The 27,140-nt window shown below is 37.9% G+C and overlaps 4 protein-coding genes across 6 annotated transcripts in view; 3 read left to right on the forward strand and 1 right to left on the reverse strand.

Moving 5' to 3' along the window:
• Window positions 1-4,354, forward strand: part of LOC18778123 (ADP-ribosylation factor GTPase-activating protein AGD3) — a 7,558-nt gene extending 3,204 nt beyond the window's left edge. The window contains exons 10-20 of the mRNA XM_007211256.2: window positions 375-416; window positions 1,124-1,339; window positions 1,452-1,583; window positions 1,685-1,909; window positions 2,046-2,132; window positions 2,210-2,542; window positions 2,717-2,862; window positions 2,944-3,037; window positions 3,221-3,389; window positions 3,468-3,717; window positions 3,828-4,354. Of these exons, the coding sequence (XP_007211318.2) occupies window positions 375-416; window positions 1,124-1,339; window positions 1,452-1,583; window positions 1,685-1,909; window positions 2,046-2,132; window positions 2,210-2,542; window positions 2,717-2,862; window positions 2,944-3,037; window positions 3,221-3,389; window positions 3,468-3,717; window positions 3,828-3,942 (1,809 nt within the window). The 3' untranslated portion in view covers window positions 3,943-4,354. The remainder of the gene's footprint in view (window positions 1-374; window positions 417-1,123; window positions 1,340-1,451; window positions 1,584-1,684; window positions 1,910-2,045; window positions 2,133-2,209; window positions 2,543-2,716; window positions 2,863-2,943; window positions 3,038-3,220; window positions 3,390-3,467; window positions 3,718-3,827) is intronic.
• Window positions 4,618-8,640, reverse strand: LOC18778122 (pentatricopeptide repeat-containing protein At5g61990, mitochondrial). The gene is made up of 2 exons (XM_020563712.1): window positions 5,245-8,640; window positions 4,618-5,055 (listed from the first exon to the last, which is right to left on the reverse strand). The coding sequence occupies exon 1, from the start codon at window positions 8,528-8,530 to the stop codon at window positions 5,471-5,473; it is 3,060 nt and encodes a 1,019-aa protein (XP_020419301.1). The 5' UTR covers window positions 8,531-8,640; the 3' UTR covers window positions 4,618-5,055; window positions 5,245-5,470.
• LOC18778109 lies at window positions 8,782-11,237 on the forward strand. Its single transcript, XM_020563713.1, has 3 exons — window positions 8,782-9,135; window positions 9,771-9,959; window positions 10,816-11,237. Exons 1-3 carry the CDS (start codon window positions 8,887-8,889, stop codon window positions 10,897-10,899), a joined length of 522 nt encoding a protein of 173 aa, XP_020419302.1. The 5' UTR covers window positions 8,782-8,886; the 3' UTR covers window positions 10,900-11,237.
• Window positions 20,868-26,163, forward strand: LOC18776450 (auxin response factor 2). 3 transcript variants are annotated; one of them, XR_002271648.1, is made up of 15 exons: window positions 20,868-21,555; window positions 21,668-21,780; window positions 22,112-22,207; window positions 22,348-22,404; window positions 22,499-22,654; window positions 22,751-22,835; window positions 23,076-23,166; window positions 23,256-23,420; window positions 23,556-23,675; window positions 23,759-23,834; window positions 23,913-24,081; window positions 24,180-25,078; window positions 25,188-25,378; window positions 25,468-25,682; window positions 25,767-26,163. XR_002271648.1 is itself a non-coding variant. In XM_007210839.2 (15 exons), exons 1-14 carry the CDS (start codon window positions 21,411-21,413, stop codon window positions 25,622-25,624), a joined length of 2,520 nt encoding a protein of 839 aa, XP_007210901.1. In that variant the 5' UTR covers window positions 20,868-21,410; the 3' UTR covers window positions 25,625-25,670; window positions 25,767-26,163. The 3 variants fall into 3 exon arrangements, 2 of the variants coding, with proteins under 2 accessions (XP_007210901.1, XP_020419304.1); XM_007210839.2 differs by having other exon boundaries at window positions 25,468-25,670; XM_020563715.1 differs by having other exon boundaries at window positions 25,468-26,163.

The following is a 27,140-nucleotide window of genomic DNA, read 5'->3' on the forward strand; positions in this document are numbered from 1 at the left end:
CCGCTGCACAGCCACCCCCCCCTCCTCTCCTATGTTCTTCATCTTACTCTAAGTAGACATGGATTGGTTCGTCCGATAGTCCGTCTCCTATCCTGCCCGTCGTCCGCCGCCCCGGTCTTTTTTCTACTGACCCGTCCTCATCATATCGTGTTACTCTACGCTCCTTTCCCTCAATCTTCTTCGCTTTCCTTCCCTCGCGCTCTCACTCTTTCGCTTCTTTTTCGCTCTTTAGTCCTTGTTATTCTTTTTCTAACCCCCCCTACCCGTCCTAGTTCTTCGGGTCGTTTTTATTCATTCTCCCCGCTGGGCCACTTGGATTTTTTGAGCCCCCCCCCCCCCCCCCCCCCCCCCTCCTCCTCCTCCTCCTTTTGCAGGGATATGAGTTACTGCACACAATGGAACCCTATATTCATCAGGTTTGTAATTATAAACTTTCTTCATAACTTGGTAGTGAATAGTTCAATTCCTTGATTATCTGGAAATTAATTTGATACATAATTTATTTCCATTGTTCTTACATAGTATGTAATTGGGGGACCAGTCCCCCTGAATTTTAGATGTATGAAGAGAGATATGTTCAACCAGGCATCTATTTGAATTTTCTATCCTCCAATATTTGATTAAGATATTCTCAAATTGTGTCTAGCATTTTTTTTTTCCTTTTAATGTGAAATTGAAATCAGCAGGTAGTATGCTGCTTACCGTTTCGCAGAAAGCATTAGATGTTGAATTTTCCCCTGGTCATGCAAAAGCATGGAAAGTAGTCTCGTGAGTTGTTGCTTAACCTGCACTACCAATCAGCTGGGTTTTATAGGATCTAACTGTCAAGTCATTATCCCCTTCTTTTCTGAGTTGTCTTCCTAATTTTAACTTTAGATTTTCCCTCTCATTAATGCAATAAGTTACCTTAATGCGGGAGACTCTCTTCTGCTGGCCAAAGATCCTATCAGGGCTAGCAACCTTGCCTTCTGCATCCTGTGGTACTTATCCATACGAGGCTGGGTACTGTCGCATAGTTGGCAAGCAGCATCATGTTCTCTTTGGAAACTTTATGGTTTCCCTGTCAAATTAATTTCTCTTAATTGTTAAATTATAAGAGCTTAGCTCTTTTTCTTTGGTGTAGGTGTTGGCTTATGCACAAAAGACAAGAGAAAGTTGCAACCAGGAACAGTTATCTCTCAATGAAAGGATACAAGAGTATAAAAGGCAGATTGATCGCCAAAGTAATCAGTCCTTGAGTGGTGTCCAGAGTTCTCCCAATGGAGATGGTGTGCAGCCTTTCTCTAGGAAATCACATAAAGTGATAGAGGAAGTGATGCAATCTGCTGCAAAGGGGAAGGTACTTGCAGTTGCAGATATGAATTTCCCCCTCTCCTTTCTGCATGACTTTCCTACTGAAACCAAGCTCTATAAATTTCTAAGTTGCATTATAGCTATGAATATATTTTCAGATACAAACTATTCGGCAAGGATATCTCTCAAAACGTTCCTCCAATTTAAGAGGTGACTGGAAAAGAAGGTATTTCATTCTTGATAGTCGAGGGATGCTGTACTACTATCGCAAACCATGGAATCGGCCATCTGTAAGTCATTAGCTGGAGCATAAGTTACAAAGCTTATTTTATGTCTTTACCACTGCTTACTTGATGTTAATTTCATTTACATTGTATTTACATTGTTTCAGCATGGGGGTCAATCTTCTCCACATAAGCATAGTTCCTCTGAAAATGGCTCTGGGCTTTTGAGTCGTTGGCTTTCATCTCACTACCATGGCGGTGTACATGATGAAAAAACCGTTGCACGTCACACCGTGAACTTGCTGACATCAACAATAAAGGTTGATGCTGACCAGACAGATTTAAGATTCTGCTTCAGGATTATATCACCTATGAAAATCTACACTTTGCAGGTATTGCTTTTTCTAAAAAATTCTTGGATGTGTAATGTGCGATTATTAGCTAAGTTAGTGATTGTCAGGGAAAGTTTGCTGTTCTTGAACACATCAAATGTATAACGGTAGATTCTAATATTTTTTGGTGATGCAGGCAGAGAATGCACTCGACCAAATGGATTGGATTGAGAAAATCACCGGAGTAATTGCTTCATTATTGAGTTTCCAGACACCTGAGAGGGTAATTGTTCAATTGGGAATTCTTAAAAATATACAACCTTTTAGTTGTTATAATGCTTATAATCAACTATTTGGCAGCGTCTCTCGACTAGCCCTACGGGAAGTGATGATCAGATCTCTGGAAGTGAGAGTAATTTATTAGAATGTGCTTTTGATGCTGATCAGACAATTCAGGAGTATTCACCTAAGATCAGTGCTTATAATTATTTGCGAACCTCTAAAAGTTTGCAATCACACAAGTACAAAATGAAAAGTGAGAAGCCAATTGACATACTGAGAAGAGTATGCGGTAATGATAAATGTGCTGATTGTGGAGCGCCTGAACCAGATTGGGCATCCTTGAACCTTGGCATTCTTATTTGTATTGAATGTTCTGGTGTCCATCGTAATCTTGGTGTACATGTATCAAAGGCAAGTTGTCTAGTTTAAGATTTATATTGTGAAATGGTTATGGCATGTATTACTTATCTAGAACTAATTCTTCCTCGGGTATCAATTATCTGGAACTAAATGATAGCACGACTTTGTTTTTCTGCTTTCTTCAATTTGCTCAGTGAGGAAGTTCTTTTAATACTTCTGATGCAGGTTAGATCACTGACACTTGATGTGAAAGTATGGGAACCTTCTGTCTTAACCTTGTTTCAATCACTAGGCAATACTTTCGTAAACTCGGTTTGGGAGGAGACGTTGTATTCAAAAAGTACTTTGCAGGCTGATACCATGCCTATAGGGTAATTAAGAAACCCGTAAGTCTATATGATTGAAACTAGTATTCTTTTTGTGCTAATAACTTGTCAGTTTGTGCGATGTAGTTTTCCCAAGGCAGATAGAAATGAGCCATTTCTTATGATAAAGCCCTGTTATGATGATCTTATTTCGATAAAGGAGAGGTTTATTCATGCAAAGGTATTCTTCTAAACACTCCGCTTACTCCCTTTGCCCATGTTCTGTTAACATTTCACGTTACTCGATGCAGATGGAGATAGAAGAATATTTTATTTTATTATTTTTTTCAAATTTCTTGAGTAGAAATAATGGGGTTTGCTTTGTTGGTTGGGTCCTGGAACTGAGATTTCCCACTGATTTCAGTATGAAGAAAAACTTTTTGTTCGTCGTACGAAAAACAATCAGAAGTTCCACTCAATGGAGCAACAACAGCTGTGCAAAAGTGTCCGTGCTAATGACAAGAAAGCAGTTTACCGCCATATTATCAGCTCCGAAGCAGATGTTAATGCTATATGTGGGCAAGCATTAGATGGTACGCCCTTAAAATCTGGAAATGTAATGCAGTTGGATGAGAAGAAAAATACTTGATACCAATTTGGTTGAATTGCAGATATTTCTGAAGACAAGCCTTCCTCAAGTAATTCAAACTCACTCAATAAAAGTGAAGTTCAGCCACTGGAGCACATCCCTAAGGGCTCTTCCCTGCTTCATCTAGCCTGCCAAAGTGCTGATATTGGCATGGTGGAGCTACTTTTACAGTATGGTGCAAATGTAAACACTTCTGATTTAAAAGGTCAAACACCACTGCATTGTTCCGTTATCAGAGGCAATACTTCTATTGCAAAGATGCTTCTTATGAGGTCAGCCTTTGTTTGTATATCATGGTTTAAATCTGTTTTATATCGTGTTCTTTATTATTCTTTTTCATAATTATAAAAGGCTTCCCGTTGTTCTACCTATATAATTGCAGGGGAGCTGATCCTCAAGCCATTGACAGAGAAGGTAAAACACCAAGTGACCTTGTATCAGAATCAGCCTCCAATGACAATGGGATGCTTGCTCTTTTAACAAACTCAGGCAGATGATGGTTTAAGATGGAAACTTGATTGCATACTTATGAATACCAGAGCAGACTGAAAATATGGGAATTAATATCCCTATGGTATGGTAGGAAGAGCCAAAATGTATTTGGATTAACAGAGCTTGCAGGTTTGTTTGCTGCGCCGGACCGGCTTATCTCTTCAATAAATGTAGATCAGTTTAGTTTTGTGAGTTGAGGTAAATAGAGGCAGTTTGATTTGCTTTGTATCTGTTTATGTACTCTTTTTGTTCTATATGATTTGATTTTCTGTACAAAACTGTAGGAAGTTTTAGCAGAATATTTTGTTGGTGTATGTAGATCAGTTTAGTTTTGTGGGTGGAGATAAACTTGGGCAATTTGACTTGTTTTGTATCAGTACGTACTTTTAAGTTCAATTCGTTTTGCTATCCTGTACATAATTTTTGGGAGGTCTATAGCAAATTATTTTGTTGGTGTATATAAGATTTCAAATTATTTTGTAATTTTAAAATGAGGGATTTATAGTTGACCATTTAATTTAAATTGCCCGTATAAAATGTGCGAAAATAAGAACATAAAAGAGGGGATGCCGATGTGATGGTTTTTTATTGTAGATTGAACATAATATTGTTATAAATTTTTTATTTTTTTTTCAGTTTTTGAATTTAACAAGAGCATCACATCACAAGGGTTTAACATAGCCATAGAAAAATAAGGACAGATTTATTTGATTCGATGACATTTGTCCATTTAAAAATCAACGCTTGCCCTACAAGCTTAGTCAATCAAATCTACATGCATTCCATACTATAGAAGAGCGCTTGCTACTCTTAACAAGTTACAAGGCATAAACTACGACGTTATAAACAAATGAGCATTAAGAAGCAGAGTGGTCTAGCATGAAAAGATCAGCCAACCAGGTGGTTTCTTTCACAATCAAAAATTGCAAGGGATTCGGGCTCGGCCACTGACGTATAGATCTCTTACCTGCACCCCCACCTCTCATCATTGCTACCTGGTCATGCTTCGTCACCCATCTCCATATCATCGGAATCAACCCACTACACCGTCTTTAAGAATATTGACTACTTTGTATCCTCCCCCTGTTGTCCCTTCCCCATCCTCTTTACATAAATGTCTGTTGACAGAAAGTAGTTGGATCAAATTTTCATAGGATGTAAAAACTAAATAAAAAGAAACTTTCCAAGCCAATCTGCAGTAAATTATATTATTGTTTTCTGTTTTCTGTTTTCTTTTGTCTTGGGCAAGTATGTAACAAAATATCATTTTTCAATTATGTCAAGTGGAACAGATAAGAAAAAGTTACCTTTCTAAGCATTGAATCCACCATTTTTGTTTTAGGAGTACTCAATCAATGGTTCACAATGAGGAAGGTGCTCATGGCAAAGGCAAAGCTTTTCCACCACCACAACTTGCTAAGGCCACCCTTTTCGGGCCAGCATTTGGATTTGTTTTCACCGGAGCCAAGAATAGGAGAGAACCAGAAATTCTACCTCAATCAACTAGACAAGCAACTCCCAGTGTTCCTTGCTTCAACATATTCCGGAACTAGCCTCATTTCGGTCTTCATTTATTAAGTCACTTAAGCTAGTGGACTGTGAAACCCATCCAAAGCTAAGCATGCTCTCCAGAATCCTTGCTGCTTTCTCCACATTCCCTAATCTGTAAAACCCACGAACTAATGTGCTACATGTAGCAAGACTGAGCGCAAATCCTTGTTCTCCCATTTCATCAAGTGACTTCATCACTTCAGAAAATTCTTCCTTTTGGAATAGGTTAATTGTCAGTGCATCTACCACAATACTGTTCATGATTGTACCATTGACCAAAACTTCATCCACCAGCTTTAAACATTTTACCCAGTCGCCTTCTTTGCAATATGCATCAACCATCATACCATAGTTAACTTCATCAGGCTTGAGTCCCCTTGCCATCATCTCCTCAAAAAGAGCAAACATCTTAAATCTGCTTCCTGTGATATTGTAGCCGTGTAAAAGTGAAGTATAGGTTACAATAGTTGGTGTCAGATTCCTTTTCTGCATTTCCAGAAAGAGCTGTTCTGATTCGTTCATCAATCCCTCTTTGCTGAGAGAAACAATCAAAATTGTGTAGGACACATGATTTGGTGTCACATGCTTATCCACCATATCTTCAAACAACCGAATAGCTTCCATCATCTTCCCTAATTTGCAGAAGCCATTAATCAATGCATTGAAAGACGCAGTAGCAGCAAAGCCCTTCTCCACCACATCCTCGAATAAAGACAGGGCCTTCTCCGTATCACCTGCCTTGCAGCACCCATCAATGAGGGTGCAGTAGATGAAACTATCAGTAGGAAACCCATGTAGTAGCATCTCATCTAATAATCGAAATGCCTCGGTTAATTTTCCAGCTTTGCTGTATCCACCCATCATTGTAGCATAAGTCACGGCATTAGGAGTCAAACCCTTTCCTGAGATTCCATCAAACAGTTCTCTGGCTTTATCAACGTCACCTGACTTGCACAGTCCATTAATCAAGGCGTTATAAGTAACAATGTTGGGATCGATGCCTCTCTGACACATCAGTTCAAGAAGTTGGAAAGCCTTATCTACATTTCCTTGCTTACAAAAGCCAGAAATGAGAGAGCTGTAAGTAAAAACATCTGGAACCAGGTCCTTGCCAAGGAGCTCAGAGAAAACCCCCATTGCTTCTTGAAGTTTTCCATTCTTAGAGAGACCATGAATAATGACACTGTAAGTTTTGATGTCTGGGAGCACCCCTCGTCCAAGCATACACCTAAATGCTGAATATGCTTCTGTTAAGTTACCCTCTTTGCAGTGTCCTTCAATCAGGGCTGTGTAGATAACATCATTAGGAGCTATACCACAACCTAGCATCTCCTGGAAATATCTATTCGCAAGTTGCATTTCCCCATCCTTACAGTGCCCATGAACAAAAGCTCCATAAGTATATGCATTAGGCCTTAATCCTCTCTCAACCATTTCCAAGAAGTAAGTCCTGGCTTCTTCCATTTTCCTGGCTTTGCACAGTCCAATTATAAGAGAATTGTAGCAAAAGACATCGGGCATGATCCCCTTTTCATTCATTCCTTTAAAGAGTTTTATTGCCTCTTCAAATTTTCCTTCCTGAACATGACCTCTAATTACAGTTGTGTAGATAACAGCACCTGGTTTTAAACCCCTGGTAATCATTTCCTTCAAAACTTTATTAGCCCTTTGCAGATCTCCACACCGGCTTAGGCCATTGATTATCACTCCATAAGTGTACACATTGGGTGCCAAGTTCCTCTTCTTCATTTCATTAAGTATCTCATAAGCCTTTACCATACTTTGCTCCCGACAATACCCATCAATTAAAAACTTAAATGTCTGGGCGTTAGGTTTAATGCCCATAACATTCATCTCATTCAGGACAGCTTCCGCCTTCTCCATCGTACCATTTCTACAGACCCCAGCCAAAATTGCATTATATGAGGCATCGCACAACTTAACTCCTCTAGCAATCATCTCGCCTTTGATACTCAGGGCCTCTTCCATGTTACCTTCTTTTATGAACCCATCAATCAACACAATGTAGCAGGTGTTTTCAGGATTCAAACCCATATCATACATGTCTTTCAATATCAATTTTGCTTCTTCTGATCTCTTATGTCTGCACAACCCATCAAGAAGCGCCGAATAAGTATACCTATCTGGGACCAACCCCTTCTCAACCATAGCCTTCTTTACCTCTAAAGCTTCATCAACCCCCCCAGTTCTACACAACGCACCAATCACCACATTGTAGGTACTTAAATTTGGATTGCAGCCCTTCTCCTCCATCTCATGGAGACATCTCTTACCCTGCCCAGCATTCCCAGCCTTACAATGTGCATTGATCACATTGGTATAAGTATAAAAATCAGGGTTTACCTTAGCCTCTAACATCGCGTCATACACCTTCCAGAACAACTCCAACCTATTACATTTCAACAAGTCCTTCAACAGAGAATTGCAGCAATCCAATCCTGGGAAAATCCCAACTTTCTTAACTGCCAAAAATGCATCAGCAGCCTCATTCAAGTGTCCCGCCATCTTGAAAGCATTAATCAAAATCTCAAAAACCACTCTATCTGACCCATCAAACTCTCTAAAACACATGACAAGAGAATTCACAACTTCCAAAGGCGGCTTGCGGCTCTTAACTATTCTCTCTAGCACAGCATGAGCTTGCTCAAACAGCTTGGAATTGCATAAAGCAACAGCAAGAATCGAAAAAGAATGTAAATTTTGAGGAACACCAATGTGGGTATCAGTCCAAATGAAGAAACTGAGAAGGCGTTTGGGGTCACCAACCTGATGGTTTTGTTGCAGAACGGCTCGGACGACATGAGGGTTTAGCTTCTTGGGGAGGTCTGAGGAGTTCAAAGCGATGTGCCAGTCGTTGTGTTTGAGAATGGTAGAGATTTCTCTCACTGTGTCCTCGTCCTGTTTACAGGTCTCTGATTGCGAGGTGCAATATTTGATTGAAATTACAAGTCTTGCTTTTGCAATACCAATTCGATTGTTTAGCTGAAATGCAAGGAGGTATCCATGTGAAAATAAACCCATTTCTTCTCTAATGCCCCAAACGGTGAGCTACCAAGCTATGGCGTCAGAGAAACACAAAAACATCTAACCAAGATGAAAGTGTGTGTGTGTGTCTGTGTGTGTCTGAGAGAGAGACAGAGAGAGTGCAAAATGAAATGTGAGAGAGAGAGTTGGGCTGGACTAGCTTAAAAGTTTGAAACTTTGAGGCCCAACCAAAACTTGTTTGAAACCTCATTGCCCAATAGGGCCAAAAACCCATATGGCTATGTACTTTTTGAGCTCCAATTTCACCTCTCCTCATCCGTGATGCGAATGGAGTTGGCTTCTGGATTCCTTCTTCCTCGTTTGAACTGTTCCTGAGAAAAGTGACAGAAGCCATGAATTGGGTGAGGCAGGGAGTGTTGGTTTCTTTTGGGAGGCAGATGCATACTTATGATGGGCCAAGTGAAAGCTTGAAGACAAAGATTGCCCAGTTGGGGAAAATGAGGAAGAGAAAAAGCTCAAAGAAAGATAAACAAACAGTGTTCGTTGAGGTTCCGGAGCCTATGACCTACCTAGACACAGCCACTATGCCCCAGATTCTCACTGCTGTTGGAATAGCCCTCTTCGCCAAGCTCCTCATGATGGTAAAATTAACTTAACTATTTATCCTTCACTATTTCGACAACCCCATTTGTTTGTTTGCTCTCTATTTCCTAAATTTTGTTCCTTTATCATAATTCTTAATAGAATTTGCAGTCTCATTGAAAATTCGAAACTATTCGTATCTGTGTTTTGCACTAAGAGTTGTTCTGCCTATTGATGCTGCTTGTGTTTTGTAATAAACAATCGTTGCATGCATTGCTTGCAGAATGGTCTCAGATGATCATGTCAACCATGGTTTTCTACTTCTTTGCAAGTTGTAATTTTTTGGGTTTAAGAATTTAATTTCATTCAGTTGAATGGAGATGTAAGTTGCTCCGACTGATGAAAAAAGATTAGACCAAGGCCAAAAGGTAAGAAATAAAAAGATTAGATCTTGGAAGTTCAAAAGTGTTGTCTTCTTTAAAGTAACCTGATGCTTTTCATTTTTGATTTTGCAAAGGAAGGTAAATAAATAGATTATACCTTGTTGAAAGTATAGAACGCTTCTTGTAAAGGTTTTATTTCATGTTTTCCTGGAAATAAAGGGAATGGCTTGCTCCTTTTATGTGGATAGTGTTTTGGCTTCCGTTGGTTAGTCTATTGAGTGATTAAAGTAACTGGTCTTTCATGCTGGCAGTATGATGACTCAAGATCACAAGAATTGATTGAACGCAAAATAAAGAATGCTCCTGCTGAGCAAGGCACTGTTAGGATGCTCACTCGCGAGGAATGGGAAGAAATTCGTGAAGTGAGGCCAAGGACTCCATTTGAATCCAAGCTGGCTCGTCCAAATGCACGGATAAGAACTGGAGAACCAGTACGCATGGTGAGGGACAAGTTACTTTTTACTCGTAAACAATATAAGTTAATATGTTTTCGCAGTCTTGCTGATGATTGGATAATAGTGTAGGATCAGTGTTGTTTTTTCCCACCTTAAATTGTGGTGTCGTTTTGGAACTATATTATATATAAAAAATTGTATAACCTCTCGAATTCTAAAACTAGTGGCACCACTTGAAACACCGAACTTCTTCCCCCAAGCTTCCATATACAGTAATTGAGACATCTAATTGTGTAAAAGAAAAAATCCACATCTTTGATTTCTTTTTTTCTTCTTTTCTGTGGCTTTACATTGGATATTTTCCATATCAAAACTTGCATTCTTGGCTAATCTGTTGAATGTCAGGTTACTGCTGGTAATAACTAGCTTACTGACCTTTTGTCAAGTTCTTCTGAACTATATATTTTCCCTCTTGTTCTTAGGAGTTATATCCTGTGTTTGCTTTCACGGCAGTCCTGGATGCATCAATTTAGTATACTCATAGTACTTAAGCAGCTTCCAGACCACTTAAAATTTTGTGTTACGCATAACTGCTATGGCCAGTTTCATGCAGTGGACAATCTCTCCGATAATTTATTTTGGTGCTTCTTGTTTCATGATTTTGTTCTATAACCTAAGGGGTAGTGTCTTTAGCTTCGCATCAGTTAAGAAACAATTTTAACCTAATCGCCTATTATTAATGACTCCTATGGCACATGGCACATATACTGTGCTAGAATCAGACAACCATGGATCTTAAACTTAAAACATTTGATTTTGATGGATTCCCTTGAAAGAACATAAAGTAGGAAGGATATATTCCATTGTTTTGATTGATGTGTTCGTACATATTTTTTTCCAGGAGGATTTGAAGGATTGGACAATTGATGTGCTCACAGATGCATTTGCTCGGGTTGAGGAGAGTGTTAGGCACGGTTCCAATTGACTTGTTCCCCATCTTCAGAGTGATGTTACATGGTGAGGATTGATTTCATGGAGATATTGATTATCCATAATATCAACAACCCTATACAATGCCTGCTTAGGCGAAATTCTGCAGATCAGTAGCCATTGCATCAAATTACTTACCAGCCTACTGGACGTAGCATCTATGAGAATCCTCTGAAATAATATCTTGCAGTCTTCTGATTCAATTTCTTCTTCTTGTTATAAACCACATGGTTGTGGTGGTTGCTAACATCTAGAACTTTATAATGTCAGTTTGCAATGTCTTCACTGAGTCCAATGGGTTCCAATAAAAGAAATGATTTTATTCAGTTTTTAGCATTTATGCCCACTTTACCATAAGAACTTGCTCTTCATCAAAAGCCTCCTTATGGAGAGAATCTTACCTATAACTGGAGATAAAATCCCTTGTGTCTACAACACTAATCACGTGGAGATAAAATTCACTATGTCTACAACACTAATCACGTAAGCAGGTGTGTTGCCGTGAAATTGTATTAGCTACAGTGTCAAAGACAGTGAGGCAATTGAGCTTGGGTTATAATGGCCATCATCAGATCATCTGCCTTCCCAACTGTTGTTTGGGGCCAGATATTGGATCAGAAACTATTCAACCATGAAAGCTCCTCTCATTCACAGACTCACAGCCAACAACACAGCACATCTAAAACTTATCCACCGCCTTAGCGTTCCCACGTGGGAAAGAGCCTCCACTATATCATGATCATCAGCCACCATGACTAAAAAGTTGATTGCCCGATGAAAGCTATTACCCATGCTAGAGGTGTTATACACTTTCAAATTATGTTTTTCCAATACGAGAATGCTATATTTATTAAATTTGTTCGTCAAATTTTCTTTTACATTCATATTAACACAAGTTCGTGTCTCACTTTTATCATTTAAAAATCGACAAAGTTCAAAGAATAAATGAAACACGGCCACATATTTAGTATATAAATTTAATGCTTGAGTTATTAGTTCACACGCGATTGAGCAATGTGAAACTTATAGTTAAACATCATAAAAAAGAATCATCCAATTGCAAGTAAAGGACTGTTCCTAACAAAGTCATTGATGTAATTCACCTGCGTTGTGTGGTATCACTGGTGTGTAAAAAACAAGAGGGAGGTCAAGCCGGCGCCTACCTCCATTTTTAATGTGTAATCAGACATAAAACAGGCGGTGGTGAAATAATACTTTTTTTCATGTAAGAAAATGTAATCTAATGTTTCAGTACATATAGAGCATTATATTTCACTCTTTTTTTTCTGGTCAGGTTATTAATTTTCTATTTTATTGTTCTTGCTAGCAGAGACAATTGTGACTGCTACGTAAATTATTACCTCTTTTTTTAAATCTTGTAACTAAGCAGAGTATTAAAATGGTTCGACAAGGATGATTAAGTAATCGGAGTTTATCAATGGAAAATTAATTCAATGTCTCCCCAAGCTGTATGGAGCCTTTGTAAGGGATGACATATGGCATTTGTTGCTCCATATTATTTAAGATTATCTCATGCCAAAAATATTAATCCCTTTGCCCATGAATTTCCAATGGATATCTGATTTTTGGTCTTTTGTGTAGACTACAACGAAGCAGCACCAAGTTTTATTTTTGTTTTCTTATGCAAATTTCTTACCCTTTTCTTTTCGCTTTTCACATTTCTTCAATATTTGTAGGTCTAGTCTTTACAGTTGGAGTTGGAGCTTGAATGGGTGAGGTTATTCAACCACCAGCCCTAATAATTACTTTAACATATGAGACAAAATATATAAAAATAAATCAACACATTAAAAAAAACATGACATAACACAACGCGGGTAAAGTTCAACGCATTTGAGTAGTAATATTCACATTTTCACTCATTATCAAATTAAAGTTCAACGCAACGTGTAAATGCATTTTAAACCGTGTCAATGTGACATAGTCACAAGGCGGGTAAATTTCATTGTATCTGGTTTGTAATGTTCACATTTCTATTTTGTCTTTACGCACTCATCGTCATATTAGAGTTCAACACAACGTGTAATCACATTTTAAAGCCCGTAACCTTGACTTGGGTTGCATTTTGCTAAATTAAGATTCAAAATTGACTATGCTAACCAAAAAGTTAATCCAGAAATGGAATTGATTGAATTTTGGAAAGCATCTTTCAGTGTATGCAGTATGTCCCCATGTTGAATTAGAAAGGGTCAAGGCACGTTTAACACTTCAAATATGAACAAACAAAAAGCCTGCAATTTGATGCTTTTCTTCTTTGACCTTGGCCTCTATCTCCATGTTACTTAAAACCATAGATAGAGGTCATAAATGTGAAGAATAATCCTAGCTGATTTGTTTTCTTTTCTTCTGGGAAAAATCCAATGTTCTAAAATAAGAAACAAAGTTACAATATTGTTGACTAGGGATGCATCCACGTGTGGTCTGGTTTTACTTTTCCCAACCACGTTTTTGGTTTTTTAAATCCATTTCTTGCTAAGATTTTCCAAGCATATATATGCATTGCATCTAAGATATTAGTATATTCCACGCATATACATGCGATATGTCAAATCTTATTGTTCACTTTTTAATGGGTCCAATTCAATATGTAATAATTTGATTTTTCAGTCAACAAGTTTGAAAACAAATAATTTACTACTATACTCATCTCGTCTCGTGAGAAAAATATTATAAAATAAAATTATTGTATACGTCTTGTTTGTTTGATTGAGTAATTATGAGAAGAAAGCATATACGTTTGATAAAAAATATTAATACTTTATACCCTTAAACAAAAATACTTAGTTGAATTTAACCCTATGGTGTCAAATATTTGAGCTGTTGCATCCGTACGTGCAAGCAAGAAAAACTGGAAGAATTATTGGAACTCTTGCACCTTGTTTTTATATTATCTAATCTCTAATTATATTATATTAGTCTCAAAGTCGATTGTTCAAATATCTATCTGCACATTATTTTATCAGCAAAATTAATAAACAAGTTTTTATCCATGAAAGACAGCGATTTAGAAACAAACCGCCCCGACTTAAACATTAGCACGATATGAATTACATATTAATATTTTAAATTATTTGCTTCAAATGTTGAACTCAATTATGTTGGTTTTGTACCAGCACACCTTGTAGTGGTTAATGGATTTTTTTTCTTGCTAATTTGTATTTAATTAGTTGGGGTATTGTGCCGCTAATCACAGACCATTTGTATAATAATGGGGTTTAGAGGTTAATGATAATAAAAAATAAGGGCAGGACAAAAACCATAAATCCCAGTTTTTCTTGCTACCTGCTTTCATGGGCGGTGATTTTTATATTGGCTCTTCTTTTTTTTTCTTCTTTTTTTTAGGTCAAAAGTTTCCCTTTCTTTTAATATTTAATCTCTACATTTTTTACTTTTATGTTTCTGACAATCTGAAGGGCAGTTTTGGAATTCAATAGTGATATTTACCCAAGTTCGGCAATTGACTTAGACCCAATGGTGACCAAGAAAAAACTGTCACACTTACTGTGACATAATTTCAAAGATGGAATATGAACAACACAAGAGTTGGTTGGTATATGTACATGAATGAATTGTCCTAGTGAAAATTATCCACACGCATTTCGGCCGTTGTAAGTCATTGATATATGGTAAATTAACTTACATCAATAGCATATGTACGACTGTCTGTAGCATTACCCACACACAAATATCTTGCGTATGAAAACAAAAGACGTTAGAAAGTCCAGATCTATTGAGTGCTTCTATATGAAACGTTTTTATTAAAACACACAATTTATTTAAAGAAGTGCCCATGCTATGCTAATCTAGGAAGCCCTAACAAAAGTACGAGTTTTTGGATGTTTGAAAGCACTTTTAACATTGCTAATAGAAATATACTTCCAAACACACCCTTCTTCTAAGCTGAAGCCCCACAAGATGAGCAAGAAGGGCATGTAGGGTCCATGGCACAGAATTTCCTCAAATCTTTGTGGCATAATCCTTCCCCACTAGACCAGTGGCAGTGACCACCCACTAGAAGAGAAAGGGATATGCATCAAGTTTCATTTTATTATCCTCCTACAACATAAGACTAGAGGTACAAGCTTTCCATTTTTATAATTATTTGTTGCTTAATGTTTATCTCCTCCTGATCACATGAGAACTAAGGAATAATTAGTAAGTGGACCCCAGATCATGATATAATTAATTAAGATTAGTGCCTTGTCCTCTATCTATCCCCCATCAGGCCCATGGCCCTCCTCCTCTGGTCCTCTTGTTTTGTTTCTGTTGCTTTTCCTCACCACCAACTAGGGTTGAATTTGATTCTCCAAAATTTCACTTGGACTTTCTCCATTTTTTCACATTGTTTTGTCGCTAAGTCCAAACTTCTGCTTGTCAATTTTGTTGAATTTAGTAATTAACTCTACATGTCTGACTTTTCACTCCCATCAATTACGTTAACAAAATAATTTCATAATCGACAGTGAGGTATACTTCACCTAATTGAACTCTTTCACCTCCACTTATGTGAGTAAATATTTGATACTCATAGTCTCAGACACCCAAATGAAGAAACAAAAAAAACATGCCTCCAAATGAAGAAGACAAACAAAAAAATCTACCCATAACAAAACCTTAAAACCTACCTAAAACATAAAAGAATTATTAAAAATATCTAGCCAGATGATCTATGATCAACTAATTCAAATAAATAATAATTAAGCTTTGGAAGGCACCTTGGGCAGAGAGGGGTGAGAACATAATATCTTTTCCTGAATTGGTCTAATATTCCTATAATGGTAGCGCAATAATCAGTCTATGGCAGTTAGTGATGACCAACGTTTTTCATAATCTTTGTATTTTGGCGGTGTCATAACTTGTAGCTGCGGCGGCGGTTTTGGGACTGTTGGTGCTGGTGCTGGTGCTGGTGTCAAAGGCTGCCCAAGGAAAAACCAAAGTCATGAGACAGTCTTTGGGTGTGGCACATGATCACATGGGTTTCGGGTGTCTCATAATCTCATTGGCAGGGTTGAGTCTCCCGAACCCTACATTGAACAACAATGCTGTTGAGCACACAAAAAGCAAACACAATGGGAATTGAAAATCCTCATATTGATCCATATTGCTCTCGTAGGGTTCTTATAATGAGAGCTTATTTTCCCTTCTTCTTTTTTGTCTATTTATATTTTAAAATATATATATATGTTCTCACTCATTTTTTGTTCATTTACATTCTATTTTTTTTATAGTTAAAGTATTTATAAACAAAAGAGAAGCGGAAGAATCAGCGCATTTTATAATTTACCAAGTAGAGTTGACTGATTTACAACCTAAGCTTACATTTTTCATGTGAAACAAATTATTTTTTTCTTTCCAAATTCATGTGAAACATTCAAGCACTTGTCTTATTAAATTAGAATTTTATATTTTATATGTACGCTGGAAATTGCCCATTAATTAAAGCAAATATTAAGAAGTAAAATTATTTATTAAATAAAAATAATATGATAAATTTATATATTCTCATATTTATTTAAAAATTTTAATCTTATTTTTATATAACACAATTATCTATTTTATTTTTAAAAAATATAAAAATATAAAAATAAAATCAATTGGCACACGCTTACGGGCCAAGGGGCTAGTACTACTTCTATTCAAACTTATTTTGACTATTTTTAATTTGTAATATGGGCTGCACTTGAATTATGACGTCACCCCGTAACGTGTTCCATCACTACCTAACCATAGTCACACAAACCCCGTGCAGGTCTTAGGACGCAACCAAATTCTCAGATACGTTTGTGCGTTATAGGATTTATCAGCGAGGTCCACGCGTCACCAAGATGACATCAATTCCACGTGGCGAAACCTTATTAGCTCTTAAAAAGAAGTCAGTTGTCCCATGAATTTCCTAACTGAATTCAATACCGATTTGAGTTCCGCAAACCACCGTTTCAGGCCCGTAACCTGTTATTGGATGTGTGATCCGTAATGCTGACGTTGGCTGTGACACAGACGATTGAACTCTCCCCGGTGAGATTAGCAAATTAAGCAAAAAAATTCGAAATAAATAAAGAAAAACTTTCACATGAAAAAACTTTATAAGGTTAATTGAGCTGAGAAAGACATGACTGTGTTTGGTCTGTGGGTTAGGGGTCAGGAGAGAGGGATTAGGGGAGTGTCCAAACTGCTAAGGGGGGAGGAGGCAGAGGAAGCCTGGGCCCACCCGTTGGATTAATTGCAAGCTAATTAGGAGACACCTTGTGCTGCGGGACCCACTTTATTTACTGTTAAAAAATAAAAAAGAGCAGGCCGATTTCTCCAGCTTCACCAGTCAGTCAAACATCTCTCACTCTACGTCCCATTAAATAATCAAAACTATATGGGAAATTGCAGCATAATTCATAAAACTACTTTTGTAGTAATTTATATAGGTTTTGTTGAGATGAAAATATCATGTGTGAGAGTTGAAAATGACCCTTACACAGGAAAGGAGATTTTGCTAAAATTAACTCACCGCGGATACATTAATAAATTATAACGATTGATGAGACACATACAGTGTATGTATAAACGATTGAAAATCACTTGTGAACAATTATAATACAATTCTAGAAAATATTGCAAAGGAGATAAGGCCATTAGCTTTCACGATACACACATGTCTTGATTGAACAACCTTATGTGATAAGTTTTGGGACGATCCAATACAAATTGAGTCCGATGACACCACACAAAATAATGGTACATCAATTTCAAATGGGCAAGTGAACCACCACTTCACTATGGTATATGTTGGTCCCAAAATAGCCTCACTGCAAGTTAGGTAAAGGAGGCTTTGCTTGGTTTTTAGTGGGAACCAAAATACGCACGTTTTATTCACTTTTCTTGCTTTTTATTTCGATGGGTGACTTGTCACAGTGCTCTCCACAATTATACAAGGTTGGGTCCTCGAACATGACCATTAAGGTTCTAATAGTATGTCACGCGTATAAATTTGAGTTAAGTTATTAAAAAAAAATTTAATTGCAACTTTATATTTTCTCATCCTTTTTTTTCAATTTCATGGTATAAAAAATTGATATTATATTAACAATATTTTGTTTTATTTTGTGTCCTATAAATATATTTTCTATTATTTTTGGTACGATTTATATAGTTAGCATTTGATTTGATAAATAGAAGCAATGAAAATAACATTTTAAAAAAAATCATAAGTAGAATGGAGGCCAGTTGAGTTTTGTGAGTTGCAATTATTTTATTTAGGTATAAAATAAAAAGAAAATACGAAAAGATAATTGAAGAGACAATACACCAGAAAAACTTGAACCTTGTTTTGTTTTTATTATATGTGACTATATAAAAACCGTGTGTGGTAGTTTTAATAGGTTAGTATACAAAGCAAGCAAGGTTCTCAAATCATGCGAACTTTTTTTCACTACAAGGGCAACATAATTCGGATCTTTTATTTTTTTCATGTCATTCATGTTTCTTGGGTTTTTTATTCTCATGTAACGATCACGTGATGATAGAGACAAAGAGAGAGGATAACAAAACAATAAAAAATAAATCATTGACTTATCGAGTGTACATCGAAAGATCATACATAATCAATACTACAAAATACTTAAACAACCTAAACATAAAAAGAAAATATGTTAAGGAAGTTTTGTAAACCTACCGAGTCCACACCGAGTGGCCACACCTAAATAGCCTCAAATTTATGTTCCATAAAAAAGGGTGAAGGGAGGGAATGTCAAGAAGAACCTTTGCTTTGTGAGCTTCTTGTGTCTTTCGGCATTTGTGAATTGTGCGGAAAACAACAGTTTCATGTTTGAAAAGAGAGATACTTTAACAGTGTAAAGTTAAAATAAAGAGTAAAAATTGTTTAATTTTTTAATTAATTATTATTAAACAGGATTACGAGGATATTACCTTTTCCCGGGACAGAGATTGAGATTCCTCCATTTGTTGCTTTAGACCATACACACCTGCTATTGGACAACACACGTGGGCCCCCGCACACTTTCTTCCCTTCTCTTCTCTACGCCCGGCCTCCTCTGCAACCTTTGCCCCCCCACACGTGACTTGCCCTCCCTAGTTTCATTTTATTTCCCCTTTCATTTTCAACCCAAAATAAGATTATACAAATTAATTATTGAGCTAAACAACCCTTAATTTAATTTTACTTACATTCAATATCAAATTGTCCCTTCTTTTTTTTCTTTTTTTTTTTTGTTGTTGGTCTTTTCACACAGTCCTTATCTTAGTATCTTGACAAATGGGATACATATATGGCACGTTTAAAATGAGGTATTTATTTTGGTCCAATTACTAGCCTACTAACTAGGGTACCCTAGATAGGAAGTAGTTTCTTCATTTTACCCCTCATTTCTAAGGGTCTACACCAAGTTTTATACTAGTGGAACCGAATTTTGTTTGCGAGGGTTGTTGAAATAAGAAACTTTAATTGTTTTTAATTTATTGTGAGTTATGTGTTTGATTGTTTTATAGTTTTTATTTGTATTTTTTATTTGTGAGAGTCAAAAGTTACCTTTATATTCACCTTTATAGTTGATGGTCTTTGTGGCTATAAATTTTAAAAAGTGATATGAATGTAAAAGTATAACCTATAAATAAAAAAGGACCTTTGCTTGAATTTATTGCAACAAGCGAAAACTAATGAACAAATAGAAAGGCTAATGTTCTAGATGGTCCATACATATATGGAAATGTTAGCACATGATGTGACAACAATTAGGATTACTTCTAAATCAACGCTGCCATTTGGTAGTACAACTTGTAGGTCATTAGGAATTGCGTTACGCAAACTAAGTTTATATGAATTTAATCGTTGGGTTTTGTTTTCCCATCAATTTTTAAGTTGAAATAACTTAACTTGAGAACTTACGGGTTTGACATTAGAGTGTGACGAAGAGTTAAGATGTATCGCATTTAATTTCATACGTTAAACGCTTAAATTATTTTTAAATACAAATTTAGAATGTCACAGTCAATGCCTAACATTATTTAAAAGTTACTGTCATTCAAGTTCAAGCTTGGGTACCAAGTTTTGTTGATTCCATTTGAGTAGGAGACCACAATAAGAAGTTTATCAAAAGGGTTAGTTAGCTATAAATAGGTACGTGTTGATCCTAATCCAAATTTGGTGTCTTCCTAATCTATGGGCTACCTCCTTAAATAAGGAAAAATGGTTGCAAGTCCTTATATGAACGCAAGGCAGGAGGGGCAAATCAATAGACTAATCCCAAATTAACCTAATTGTATGGACCCGAGATTATGAATATTGTTGAAAGGAAATATTAAATTCAAAACTTTGTTGTCTATAATATTTTCCACTTTAAAAACAAAATGAATATTCTAAAAAAGTATATACAATTATTTACATGTCAATTTGTACATCATTAAATAAAAAATAAATAAATAATATAATGTAGGAGTTCAGTTTGAAGGGCACAAAGCCGAGAAAAAAAAGAAAAAGAAAAAAATAATAATAAAAAAGTAACCATGGTTACGATTCGCACACTCGAAAAGAGAGTGTATTAAGTACGACCCCTCCTACTCTCCTACATCCATCCAAGCCTGCCCGTTAATAGCACGACAACGCCACTTCCCAATAAAAACACAACAACTTTTCCCACTTAACGCCGTTACCTGCTCCTCCCACCTACTGCACACTCACGCTGCGACACCTGGAAGCCGTCATGGATGCCGTTACACGCTACCCACTCGGGCTCGCGAATCAGGAAACGACACCTGCGAACGGCGGAGTGGAGCGTCGTTTGTATTGTCTCCGAGCCGCCTTTATTAATGGACACGTAAGCGGGCGGTCGCTGTATGGGGCTTGGTGACCTGTCCACCGGGTATAACCGGTTGCAAAAGGGGCGAATGAGAGTCGCGGTAGACTTGGTTAGAAATTGACCGCGGTTGAAATCATTGCACGCTGTTTTGACCACTCAGGGTTAAGCCTCTTCCTTTTTTCAGACACTCAGAGACTCAGAGAAAGGGAAAGAGAGAGAGAGAGAGAGAGAGAGAGAGAACAAAAGCTTGGAGCTGCTTACTGCATGCAAAGCCGAGGTGAGAGCGGGAGATAAGCAGAGAGAGAGACCGTGAGTTGCAGAGAGAGATAGAGAAGAGAAAGAGCCGGACATTGATGGTCGAATCGATAGAATTGGTTGAGAATTGAGAGAGCTTCGCTGTGAGGTCTGAAACCGAGGGGTTTCATCGAGCCAGTGTACGAGCAGAGCGATAGAGAGTGGTCTATAGGTGGAGATTGGTAGATACAGCTTCTGGTTTGAGCTTTGAGTTAGGGTTTCAATTGAGGTATAAGAGAGAGAGAGAGAAACAGAAGTGAATATATAGATTTTTGTGGTGGTTTGAAGACTAAGGGTTTTGGGTGTTTGGATCTTGGGGTGGGGGTGAAAGTTTAGAAATTGCACAGCTGAGTTTCAGATGAGAGATCTGCTCTGAGCTTTTGTAGAAATGACGTCATCGGAGGTTTCGATAAAGGACAATTGCGGGAACCAGAGGGGAGATAGCTTCTCGTCCGGTTTCAGTGACCATAACGATGTTAGGAATAACTTAGAGGGGCAAAACAGTCATCCCACTGTTTCCGCCGCCGGTAGAGGTAATTCCGGCGAATTTGGTTTCATTTCTGCCGACAAGTTGTGGATTCTCGAGTTTCCATGTGCTATGGGTTCTGATTGTTGTGGTTTTCTATTCTTTTGATTTATATGTAGATGCTGAGACTGCACTTTACACGGAGCTTTGGCACGCCTGCGCTGGGCCGCTCGTGACTGTGCCGCGTGAACGGGAACGTGTCTTTTACTTCCCTCAGGGACACATCGAGCAGGTTGGCTTTCAAATTCTTTATTCTACCAACGATGTTTTGGCTTCAGCTCACATAGTTTCAAATTCTTTCATTTTCTTCCATTTTTCATGTCTCTTCCTTTGGGTGCCGGTGCTTTTAATGAGGTTGATGAGTAATCAATTGTTTTTTTTTTTTTTTTTTGGTTCAATACATGTTCATTCATTATAGATGTAAACTGATGCGATTTCGAAGGGGAATTTTGTTTGTTTAGGCATTTGAGATTTTTTTTTTTAACTAGCATTTCTGGAGTGTTTCTGTTTTTGAATATTTGTTCGTTACTAACAATCAATGGTGTTTTCTGGGTCCTGATCAGGTGGAGGCGTCAACTAATCAGGTGGCTGACCAACAGATGCCTGTGTATAATCTTCCCTCAAAGATCCTTTGCCGGGTTATCCATGTACAACTGAAGGTAGTGACTGTCCGATCTCATAAAGAAATTAAGAATTTAGGCTTTGAAGTCTATGAATTTTAATTCATTTGCGACTTCTTATGTACTTCAGACCTTTAGCTTTGAAACAAATTGATAAGTTTCTTGCTATTGAATTGTAGGCTGAACCGGACACTGATGAGGTATTTGCACAAGTCACTTTACTTCCCGAGCCAAGTGTAAGTTTCCTCTCATGGTTTATAGTTTATGACTATTTGAGGGAAATTGATTATGGTTGAGATTCTGATGGTTTGATGTTCTTTTAAATTTTAGCAAGATGAGAATACGGTAGAGAAGGAACCTCCTCCCCCTCCACCACCGCGATTTCAAGTACATTCATTTTGTAAGACTCTAACTGCTTCGGATACAAGCACTCATGGTGGATTTTCAGTGCTGAGGCGGCACGCAGATGAATGCCTTCCACAACTGGTTGGTTTTTGTGACCTTGTAGTTTGATGCATTCCCTTGTTTTTCCCCCCCGGAAATTAGCTTATTTGTGGCTGTTTTTGGCTTGTTCTTTGGTAGGACATGTCTCGCCAGCCTCCAACCCAGGAGTTGGTTGCAAAAGATTTGCATGCAAATGAGTGGCGCTTTCGCCATATCTTCCGAGGTAACTTCTATGCATTTGATATTAACAATTAAGTTCATCACTCTCCTGTGGATTTGCTGTGTTACCCAATCTCTGTCTGGGGACCATTGTTAATAATACTGGTGAAACAAGGTTGATGATTGTACTAATATTTGGGTCATTCTTTTGTGTTTTAGTTTGGTTTGCTTTGTTGGCGACTAGTAAGTTCTACATGTTTTATAGCTTTGTATCGTTTAATTAACAATATATTGGGAATGGCAGGTCAACCCCGGAGGCATTTGCTTCAAAGTGGTTGGAGTGTTTTCGTTAGCTCCAAGAGGCTTGTTGCAGGAGATGCATTTATATTTTTAAGGTTAGTCTTACATACTTGAGCTTCCATGTATTGGTTTTTTAAATTGGATTTCTTGTGTTCTTATATGGGACCATCATGTAAACATCTAGGGGTGAAAATGGGGAGCTCCGTGTTGGTGTTAGACGTGCAATGAGACAGCAAGGCAGTGCCCCATCTTCAGTGATATCTAGTCACAGTATGCACCTAGGTGTCCTTGCTACCGCATGGCACGCCATCTTAACAGGAACGATGTTCACTGTGTACTACAAGCCAAGGTGTGGTTTGTTTTCTTTGAATTTTTAAGCATTTAGTTTGAGATCTTATTATGAGATGATATTTGAAACATTTGCTCCTGATGATTTGTCGGGCTTGAATTTTTTCTAATTGCTTGTGTAAATGTTTGTTTACAGAACAAGCCCTGCTGAATTCATTGTTCCATTTGACCAGTACATGGAGTCTGTTAAGAACAACTATTCTATAGGTATGAGGTTCAAGATGAGGTTCGAAGGTGAAGAAGCTCCGGAGCAGAGGTATGGTTGATGGATGCTGATTTTATGTTATGCTTCCTCTCCCTTCAACCAGAAAGTTTTTAAAGACTTTTATCTTTTTGTAGGTTTACTGGTACCATAATTGGAATTGAAGATGCTGACACCAAAAGATGGCGAGATTCCAAATGGAGATCCCTTAAGGTAGTATCAGTTCCTTATGACACCATGTGCTGTTAGTTATTTTGTATGCTAAAGCTAACATTCTTATGTTTCTTAAAGGTGAGATGGGATGAGACTTCATCCATACCTCGTCCAGACAGAGTTTCACCTTGGAAAATAGAGCCTGCTCTTGCTCCTCCAGCACTGAATCCCCTCCCGATGCCTCGGCCAAAAAGGCCTCGGTCAAACATGGTACCCTCGTCTCCAGACTCTATTCTCACCAGGGAAGGTACAGTTTTAGAAACCTGAAAGTTTTTTATCCAGAAGATTTGTAGTGTTCTTGCTACCCAAAGGAACTAAAATTATCCTTCTTTGTTTCTTTCATAGGTTCCTCAAAAGTAACTGCAGACCCTGCAATGCCAGGTGGGTTTTCAAGGGTCTTGCAAGGTCAAGAATTCTCGACCTTGAGAGGCAATTTTGTGGATAGCGAGTCTGATACTGCTGAAAAGTCTCTTGCATGGACACCTTCGGTAGATGATGAGAAGATTGACGTGGTTTCTGCTTCAAGAAGACATGGTTCAGAGAACTGGATGCCCTCAGGGAGGCATGAACCGACTTACACAGATCTGTTGTCAGGCTTTGGGACTAATGTCGATTCTTCGCGTGGTATCTGTCCACCTTTTGTTGATCAAGCTGTTGGTAATTCAATGAGAAAGCATTCATTAGATCAGGAAGGCAAGTTTAACTTGCAGTCATGGTCCATGTTGCCCTCATCTCTGTCCCTTAGCTTGGACTCTAATCTTAAGGGTCCTCCCATTGGCAATATGGCTTACCAAGCGCAAGGGAATGCTAGATATGGTGGATTTAGTGACTATTCTGTTCTGAACGGTCATAGAGTTGACCACCCACAAGGAAATTGGTTAATGCCTCCACCCCCATCACATTTCGAGAATCCTGCGAATGCAAGGGAGGCCATGCCACAACATGCGTCACTACAGAAACAGGAGGCTGTGAAGCCTAAAGATGGAAACTACAAGCTCTTTGGTATTCCTCTCATAGCACCAGAGGCTGCATTGTCACACAGAAATGCGATGATTGGGTCACCTCACCATAACCAAGTTCATACTTTTGAGTCTGACCAGAAGTCTGATAAATCAAGGGGCTCAAAATCAGTGGAGAATCCCTTAGCTGTTGGTGAGCCGGATAAACTGTTACAAACTTCTCAGCAACATGTCAGAGATGGTCAGGGTAAACCACAGGGAGGTTCAACTAGGAGTTGTACCAAGGTATATATTCCTCGTCCTGACACTGTGTTTTCTTAGGCTTTATTTGGAACTCTGTTGACAATATGAAAGTGTATCGGAAGCAGTACTTAATTGTTGCTTTTGGTTTCAGGTTCACAAACAAGGTATTGCTCTTGGTAGGTCTGTTGATCTTACGAAGTTCAATAACTACGAGGAACTGATTGCTGCATTGGACCAATTGTTTGAATTTGACGGTGAGCTGATGGCCCCGAAAAAGAATTGGTTGATTGTGTACACTGATGATGAGGGTGATATGATGCTTGTTGGAGATGATCCCTGGCAGTAAGTATTTATCTTTTTTTAGTCTGAGAACTGATTCTCTTCGTTCTTGTAAGTCTAATAAAGTTACATTGCTTATATGTGTGTTTCAGGGAATTTTGTGGCATAGTCCGGAAGATTTTCATCTACACCAGAGAGGAGGTTCAAAAGATGAACCCTGGGACTCTAAATTCACATGGGGAGGAGAATTTATCATTGGTTGCGGAGGGTGCAGATGCAAGAGAGGGGAAGTCTCAGCTACTTCCTTAAGCATCTACTCCCAGAAAATGTTAGGCCTGGGTCTGAAGATTTGTAGGTATATGACTAGGTATATATAATTAAAGATGCTTTTGTTGGCCATTTATGCCCGTTTTAGCCATTTTGATCATGCTTTCTTACTGGAAATCTGTAGAGTTTTGGGGGGAAGATTAGTGACGGTGCATTTGTGAGAGTTCTATTAAGCTATTCGGATATATGAAGTAACAGAGATGGATGTAAGCTGTTTCTCCGTTGGACTTTTAACTTCATCTGAGAAGTCCAAGATAGATGACGGCACATGTGGTTTTATTCAGTTTTGGACATGTTCTGGAGTTAGTTTATTTTCAAGTGTCCGGTTATATATAGATATAGATATATATACTACCCTTTGTTTCGAGTAAGGCGATGTGGCCTTGCTCTTTCAAACAATTCCACCTTGTACATACCTGTTTTACCTGTTTTTCCCAACCTTGTAATGTAAGTAAGTGCACAGATTGTCTAATGTTATGCTTTTTGGGTTAAGAAGGAAATTACTTAATGATTTTAGTTTATTGTTTTGCTTTTCTTCTTTTTCAAAATCTAAAAATATTGAGCATTGTCTGGCATTGTTGTAGATATTTGTGCAATGAATGATTGTAATTTGTAAGTAACCAGTGGATTTTGTTGCTGAAAAAGTCATGTATGGTGTTAAATGATCAGAATCGTATACGTATACGTCTTGTTGCTGAAAAGTCGAGTATGGTGTTAAATGATCAGGATCGTATACGTCTTGGGTCATCAAACGGCTAAACAATTTCCGATGTAGCTGATTTTTTGCATGAATAATTCTGGGGAGATGACCTAAAAATTAATTGTTTCTGATCATTGATTTCTAGCCTGAAAATAAGATGTCATTGTTTATTAGAGGAGAGGAGGCCGCCTCCTAACCACAGACCTCATCTTATAGACTCAAAACTGGCCCTAAACAGAAAAATTCTGAGCCACAAATTCCCTTGAATTGGTATATAAATGAACCTGTCAATTTATGTAATTTAATTGACCCCTTGACGAAAATTAGGAATATTTCCTAAAATACAGAGGTCCAATGCTAAGGGTTATTTCCTTGTTGGGGGTGTTGGTTTCATTGATAGTGCTGTTTAGACATCAACTTATCTTTTTGGCAGACTTTTTAGACCTCAACTGAACGTGAACAAACTTGAAGACTTGAGAGACACTGGACACATGACATTGTTGTCACCGACAACGTTTTCTCCCGGGTGTCCCAAAGTCACAGTGTTGACTGTGATGTTAAAAAGGACTGTCCACTCTACCAAAATTCTCATCAGTATATAATAAGACGATGCAAGCCATATATACTATACGACACCGTTTTCGTGAACTGCAAGTCGTGGAATTCTAATATTCACGATGACCCGCGACAGGCAAAAGCATATGCAAACAACAGAAGCACCTCTCCAACACCACACACCACACACCACACACCACACAGAGATCTGGATATTTAGGTTGGGACCATTGAGTCCCTTTC

This window comes from Prunus persica, chromosome G5 (assembly GCF_000346465.2).
Source record: "Prunus persica cultivar Lovell chromosome G5, Prunus_persica_NCBIv2, whole genome shotgun sequence".
NCBI classification, from domain to species: domain Eukaryota; kingdom Viridiplantae; phylum Streptophyta; class Magnoliopsida; order Rosales; family Rosaceae; genus Prunus; species Prunus persica.